This window comes from Formica exsecta, unplaced genomic scaffold (genome assembly GCF_003651465.1).
Source record: "Formica exsecta isolate Colony F162 unplaced genomic scaffold, ASM365146v1 scaffold72, whole genome shotgun sequence".
Taxonomy (NCBI): domain Eukaryota; kingdom Metazoa; phylum Arthropoda; class Insecta; order Hymenoptera; family Formicidae; genus Formica; species Formica exsecta.
The window spans coordinates 907063-914561 of record NW_021853485.1 but is presented as its reverse complement, the minus strand read 5'-3'; the positions used below and the strand labels follow the sequence as shown (position 1 = coordinate 914561).

General features: G+C 28.7%; 2 protein-coding genes across 7 annotated transcripts in view; one reads left to right on the top strand and one right to left on the bottom strand.

Moving 5' to 3' along the window:
• LOC115243476 (cationic amino acid transporter 2) overlaps nucleotides 1-2286 on the top strand; it is a 10891-nt gene extending 8605 nt beyond the window's left edge. For 2 of the 4 annotated variants that reach the window (XM_029820530.1, XM_029820529.1), the window contains 6 exons: nucleotides 38-177; nucleotides 245-347; nucleotides 532-680; nucleotides 762-928; nucleotides 1288-1396; nucleotides 1478-2286. In XM_029820530.1, coding sequence (XP_029676390.1) covers nucleotides 38-177; nucleotides 245-347; nucleotides 532-680; nucleotides 762-928; nucleotides 1288-1396; nucleotides 1478-1605 — 796 coding nt within the window. In that variant the 3' untranslated portion in view covers nucleotides 1606-2286. Of the gene's footprint in view, nucleotides 1-37; nucleotides 178-244; nucleotides 348-531; nucleotides 681-761; nucleotides 929-1287 lie in introns of all 4 variants that reach the window. The other 2 variants (XM_029820528.1, XM_029820527.1) reach the window with 1 other exon arrangement.
• LOC115243477 (acyl-CoA-binding protein homolog) lies at nucleotides 2081-6360 on the bottom strand. Of its 3 annotated transcripts, none has more exons than XM_029820531.1 (4): nucleotides 6266-6360; nucleotides 3582-3696; nucleotides 3041-3311; nucleotides 2081-2290 (listed from the first exon to the last, which is right to left on the bottom strand). In XM_029820531.1, the coding sequence occupies exons 1-3, from the start codon at nucleotides 6278-6280 to the stop codon at nucleotides 3178-3180; spliced, it is 264 nt and encodes an 87-aa protein (XP_029676391.1). In that variant the 5' UTR covers nucleotides 6281-6360; the 3' UTR covers nucleotides 2081-2290; nucleotides 3041-3177. The 3 variants fall into 3 exon arrangements, with proteins under 3 accessions (XP_029676391.1, XP_029676393.1, XP_029676392.1); XM_029820533.1 differs by lacking the exon at nucleotides 6266-6360 and adding an exon at nucleotides 4555-4642; XM_029820532.1 differs by lacking the exon at nucleotides 2081-2290 and having other exon boundaries at nucleotides 3040-3311.
• Between the last annotated feature and the right edge of the window lie 1139 nt (nucleotides 6361-7499).

Sequence of the window (7499 nt, the reverse complement as noted above, 5' to 3'; positions counted from 1 at the left end):
TTATTAAATTATTTTAAAGATATACCAATTATTTCAGTCTCTTAGGCGCGATGTTTCCGCTGCCGCGAGTAATCTACGCCATGGCTTCGGACGGACTAATCTTCAAGTGGATGGGCAAAGTAAGCTCGCGATTCCACACTCCTATCATGGGCACGCTTTCCGCCGGGCTTCTTACAGGTTCGTCTACATATCTTATCCTCGTATGGTCAATCAAACGATATAATTGCTTAATGATGTATTACAGGCATTCTAGCGGCGATATTCGAACTCACACAATTAGTCAATATGATGAGCATCGGCACTCTGCTGGCATATTCGATTGTGGCCTCTTGCGTACTTATTCTACGGTGAGAAATCATAACAATTCGGTTAATTTCACGTTCACAGTTTAATTGATTTTTCAAGAATTAAAGCTGAAAATTGATAAAGTGTCAATTGAACTAAAATTGAGATAAATTGACCAATATAATAATTAGATTTTACAGCTTCTATCATTGATTAATAAAAATAATTAATACTTTTTTTTTGTAGATACGAAGAAAGCGAAGCATATGAGAAGAAAGACGATCGTGATCCAAGGACTTTCATATTTGTCGTGAGACAACTGGTAAACGCGAACAAATTAAATCATTCCACGAAACTTACGGCGCAGATCGTTACCTCTCTCGTATTTTGTTACAGTAAGAGATTCATTGTATTTTTATATATTTTATTATACCTCAAAGTATCTAATGTATACTACTCTCTAAATTCTTTTGCAGTCGTCCTTTGTTTTAGTATCGCTGTTTTATTATCAACATATATAACTGAGATCAGCGATGGAAAACCAACTTTCATAGTATTACTCGCCGTTTTATCTGGTGCACTCATGCTTACTCTCTGTTTCATTTATCTTCAACCGGTTTCCGGCAAGAAACTCACATTCTCGGTATGATATATTCTTATACCTATTTCTCTACCTATATGATTTTTATGTTAATATTGTATTAATATTCTCCATCACACATTTTAATCCGCGGCGTCAATATCATGCATATTTTTTATATTTTCATTGTTATTGAATATTATATGAATATATATTAAAGTTTCAAATTAAGATTAAAATTAATCTTATCTTATCTCAAGAATTGTCGTATCTCAATTAATAATATTATCAATGTTCTTCAATATTTTTCTTTTGTATTAGAATATGGAGGGGGATAATATTACAAATTAATAGTTAAATAGCAAACATTATTATGGAACCATAACATTCATTAAATTATTATTATACGCTTGTTACATTAGGTGCCGTTAGTACCATTCTTGCCGGCGATCAGTATACTTATCAATATTTATCTTATGACGATGTTGGATCATATGACATGGGTACGATTTGCCGTGTGGATGGTAGTTGGTAAGTGTATTACAAGAAGACAAATTAATGAATTTCTTAATGTATTGAATGTATCGAATTATATTACGTGTTTTATCGCAGGCTTGATTATATATTTCTCGTACGGCGTGCGGCACAGTAAAATTCGACAATTAAAATTGCCGGCGAGATCAACCGATAGAACTAACGACAATTCATGGGAAGACGCTGATTTTCCCCATGCCACGTGAAAAAATATGCTCGTAATAACATCTTTTATTTTAATTTATTGATAAAGTTTGTCAATAAGATAAACTCTTTCAAAGTAACATAATATTACACTTACATAAAATACCTGCAAAGTATTAAAACTCTCTATGACGCTATGATTTCAAAGTAAATCGCTTCTTTTTGTATTAATCTCAAAATATCATTTTGCTATACATATATCAGTATATCAGTAAAATTTTATCAGAGATGTAAAACATATGTGTTAATAATCAAAGTAAAAAAAGTGAAAATAATCAAATAATAGTAGAATATACCGATAAGTAAAATAAATAAAATTCATAGCAGTTAGAAAGAAAATCGTATATCATGTATATAAAGAATTAACTTTTAGTATTGCAGCTATCTCAGTAAAATAAATATATACTCTATACATAAAAATTAATTATATAGCATATAGAAATGTTTTATACGTTTAAATTAAATAAAATAGAAATATTTTATACAATGAATTCTCTATTGTCGTACTAGTTGCAATTTATAATAAAACAACATAAAATGTACTAAACAACGATGAAAGTGACATGATTACATTTTTATTTTGTTAGCCGCATTGTTTTTATCGATGCTTGGTATATTAAGGAAGAGAACAGGAAGGCACTATAAGAATAAGTATGTTTGTGCAAAAGTATATATTATATATAATATCATTGACCGATTTTCACCGCTTATTTCGCTTTAAAATTAATTTATCGATATATTAATTTTCCTACAATGTACTTTGAAAAAATTGATGCAAAACGATAAGAATGCGAAAGTCGAGATACATCTTACGACAAGCCAAGCAGAAATAAAAAAGAGATATTTGCATTGTCATTACCTGATCAAGAGACATCCTTATAATGAAACGTCCGACTCTTTTGTAAGCACCGTAAGTACTTTGTGACCAACGATCGAATGTATTCACAACTTAAAAACGTTTATCCCCACCTTGTGAAATTTATCACGCGAGTCAGGGTCGAATGATATAAACTTGTTTCTTTTTTTTCAAGATATTAACATATTTAATTCATGCACATACATATAATCATTTTGCGAATGTATTCCAAAGTTTTTCATTACAATTTTATAATAGTGTCGTAGCGATAAAAACCGTCCAAGAAAAGCTAATCAATGCAGCATCGGAATACATTTGTTTACGGTTCTTACAATTAGAGAAAAATGCAAGACAAGATAGGAATTTGAGATATTGAAATGTCGACTTGATTTGATGAAAGAAAATAGACGAGCGTAATAATTTAAATCATACGATGATGTATATAATGTAAATATATAATATATGATGTGTATAATATTTATAACAATATTTAATAATCTAAAAACTGAAATCATAAATAATCATTTTAGCATTTTTAATTAATAACAAATTACAATAACAGATATTTCTATAAAAAGTTTTTTTGTTCCAATTTTGGTCATCAAACGCGTTCAACTTATGTTAGCGTCTAGACGAATGTGACCTGTATCGCATATATAAAAATGTATTTGGCTTATAACTATGACAGGAACACAACTATCCCAACTAATAGATAAATCTATTTATATTTTTCGAGCAATTGATTGGCATAATCGATGTAAGTTTGCTTCGCTACTTCTTGCGAAGTGCCCTTCTTCTTGTTCCAGGTATCCCATTTTGCTTTTCCTTTCAGATCCAGCATACCAGGTTTAGCTGAAATATTGTGTTATTATTATATAATCTAATAATATAATTAGTTTTTTACAGTTATATACGGTTTAATAAGATTAAATTGATTAAATAAGTAAATAATTATTTCCATGTGTAACGTGTAAATATTTCTGATATATTTTATAACTCCGATATAATTTAACGCTCATAAATGTGATAAAATTTACTATAATATTATGTTAAACACGTAAAATATACGCGAAATTAAATATCTTATATCAAATTTTCGAAATTTATTTTATGAGAACTTACATGTGTTATTATCGCCAACTGTAGCTTGTTTGAATAAAGCGTAAAGTTCCAAAAGCTCTCCGTCAGTAGGACGTTTCGTAAGCTCTTTTACAGCTGCAGCAGCTGCCTCAAATTGCTAGAAGGAAAATACAATCTCGTTATTTTTTAATATTCATTATTCATTAATATTTATTATTCATTAATATTTTATTATTTTTAATATTCAAAAATTTCGAAATATTTCGTTAATCTCTTTTATTCATTAAAAAATAATATTACATAATCTTAAATCTTATTTATAAAAAAAGCGATTATTAATCACATTATCTTGCTTATATATTTGAACGATGTGTTACGTCTGTTTATAAATATGGATAATGTGCTCAGAAAATGTCGAAATAACCTTTGAGTCAGTGAATGACTTTGCATTAAAATCTTAAAAGAGAAATATTTCTGAAACGGTTAATAAACTTCAAAATTACCAATCAGAGTCTTGCATTTAAAACTGCGGACTTAAATATTATATGTTATTATACGCTAGTTTAAAATTTTTAATTATAATTTTTTCAAAAAGAAAGAGGGAGAATCGACACACAAAAATCAGTAAGTAATACAGAAAAAGTTTCACACTCAAGTCACACCAATGAAAAACAATTTTAAAATTTCTTGCCATTGCACCATAACTTTCAAACTTTCCTCAGACAAGTTCATTTTTGATTAAATAATGATTTACCAACTGCCCCAAATTTCTCTTCGGAGAAATGTATACGATAATATCATGCGCGATCGCAATATGAGACCAACGAAATTAGTATGCTATATCATTGACCGATTTTCACCGCTTATTTCGCTTTAAAATTAATTTATCGATATATTAATTTTCCTACAATGTACTTTGAAAAAATTGATGCAAAACGATAAGAATGCGAAAGTCGAGATACATCTTACGACAAGCCAAGCAGAAATAAAAAAGAGATATTTGCATTGTCATTACCTGATCAAGAGACATCCTTATAATGAAACGTCCGACTCTTTTGTAAGCACCGTAAGTACTTTGTGACCAACGATCGAATGTATTCACAACTTAAAAACGTTTATCCCTACCTTGTGAAATTTATTACGCGAGTCAGGGTCGAATGATAAAAACTTGTTTCTTTTTTTTCAAGATATTAACATATTTAATTCATGCACATACATATAATCATTTTGCGAATGTATTCCAAAGTTTTTCATTACAATTTTATAATAGTGTCGTAGCGATAAAAACCGTCCAAGAAAAGCTAATCAATGCAGCATCGGAATACATTTGTTTACGGTTCTTACAATTAGAGAAAAATGCAAGACAAGATAGGAATTTGAGATATTGAAATGTCGACTTGATTTGATGAAAGAAAATAGACGAGCGTAATAATTTAAATCATACGATGATGTATATAATGTAAATATATAATATATGATGTGTATAATATTTATAACAATATTTAATAATCTAAAAACTGAAATCATAAATAATCATTTTAGCATTTTTAATTAATAACAAATTACAATAACAGATATTTCTATAAAAAGTTACATTATTTTAATTAAAATAATATTATATTACTTGTAAATCTCTGATAAGTACGATAAACTATAAATAAGAGATTAATCGCTGCCCTTCTTTATTTAATAAAAATAAGAAAACATCTCTTATCTATATAAAGACCACAACACAACACATGATATATGTATGTACGAAGTTATTATGAAACGAAATTATAATACAATTTGCTGAGTAAACAAATATCTATCGTGTATTCATATATTTATTTTTTTTAGCGATAACGTCTATTTATATAATACACATCAATATTCCAAACCCTTATCTGTGAATATTCCCGATTTTGCATCAATTTCTTCTAAATGAAACTGTCGAAAAGAATTATAATTCGTCACAAACTGCTAATTTTCCATAAATTAAATATTTTGGTTACAATTTATTTGCAAACCTGTTAGAGTTTATTTGAAATTAATTAAAAAATAAGTTTTACTTTCTATTTATATATTTTTTAATTTTCCTGAATAATATCTTATTTCCAGTTGTATATAATTTAAATATATACTTCTTTCTCAATACTTTTGTTAAGAACATTAACTCTAGTTTGAAAGGATACGTAAATAAAAATTAGTTTGGTGTCGGTCTAGGTTACTAAAATAAATGTGCAAAACTGTGTACTGGTTCTAAGATCGACCGTAGAAAACCCCGTTAGAGAAATGATATTCTACAAAATCTATAAAACCTTTCCGCGACCTCGCAAACTATATGTAACATTTCGAAATAAACAACGCGATAACGTTGAATAGTTATTTGATATGTTAATGAAAAATACTGTGTGTGTAACAAATTAAATAAATTAAAAGGAGAGTTAAGTGTTAGAAACTGTTTCTCTTTTACTTTACAAATTCATAAATTCTTAATCGTCAAAATTGGAAATTGATTAATAATCTCTTTTTCTATTTTATATTATTCCGTTTATATTCGTTTTAATTCTTCTAACAAAATTGAATAACTTTGTTAAGACTTATATTATAATTCCATTTCTATTAAATTCAAACATTTTTCAAGTAATCCATAATTATTTATAGATTAATTAATTTTGCAAAGTAAATTTCCATAGATTAATTTCTTTTAATTTATTTAGTTTGTTATAAATAAAACACGATACCTGATCGACCAACATTTCGATGTGAATCCGCTTCGAGTGCAAGCTGACTGCCTACTGGCAGTACATTCATGAGGCAGCAATCATGATTCTACGTTTCCTGATCGTTTAGAGTTTATTGCTCTAGCATCAACTAGGTGGGGAGTGCGCGCATCTTCAACTGATCCTGAACTAATTCTAAGTTGTCATAAATGCATATATGTATAATTACACATTATACATGTATTCGCAAATAAATCTGATCTCTTTCTTTCTTTCTCTCTCGTGAATTAAATATATATAAGTATTTTTTTAAAGGAGTCTAACAATAAATGTAGACATCGGGACAAAATATAATAAAAATTATGTGTAATAAATAAAATTTATTTTAAAATAATTATGTGTATATAGCTTAAGTAGTTAGAAAAAATGTGTGAAGGAGAGATATATTTAAGTATGTCTAAAATGTCTAAAATACGAATTATAATGATTGCATGTGTCTTTTATTATCTTTTAAAGCAATACATTTTTGTTTGATTCAATGGAATTTGATTGTAATTAAAATAGAGACGGATGCGTAATTTAACTTTGTTCCTTAAATTAACTGCCAAATTAGCTGTTACGTGATAACGAGGCGAGCAAGCTAACTGTAATCTATAAGAATGTACGCGAGCAATATAATGATTGCATGTACGATAAACTTGAAAGAGACTAGATAAATACATTCAATTTGTCGGACAATATATTTTTTGTGATGCAAAAAAACTGTGGATGGCAAATACGTATCTTAGATTGCATTTACATAAAGTGATAACGCCGTATACGAATTTATAATTAACACATAACATAATAATTAAAGATTGCGATAAGATAATTTTTACTTATTTCGAATAAATTAGAAAAAATTACATAATATAATAATTAGAAACTATTAAATTATAAATGCTCCGCGTTCTCATTGTCTGTTTTGTTCATATTTTTTCTTTTTTTTTTCTGCAACTGATAAATCGATCGTGAGTGTATTTCATCATCGTACTCCATTTTGCACGCGAGAAAAACCTTCTCTGAAATAATAATTTCGCCGATCCTCACGCACGCTGTTTGTTCGGCGAAAAGCGAACGGGGCCAATGTGCCACATCAGCATCCCAGACTCACCTGCGCAAGAATGTAGGAATTCTTGACTACCTCTGACGCACATGATTTTACCACCATCTTACGCGCACACCTGCATACGTATACATATATGCGCTTACGACG

Bases quoted from the DNA above. Each gene is read 5' to 3' on its own strand.
- LOC115243477 (XM_029820531.1), bottom strand. The intron at 3,312-3,581 runs GTAAGTTCTCAT...ACAATATTTCAG, and splicing joins AGTTGGCGATAATAACACAT to CTAAACCTGGTATGCTGGAT.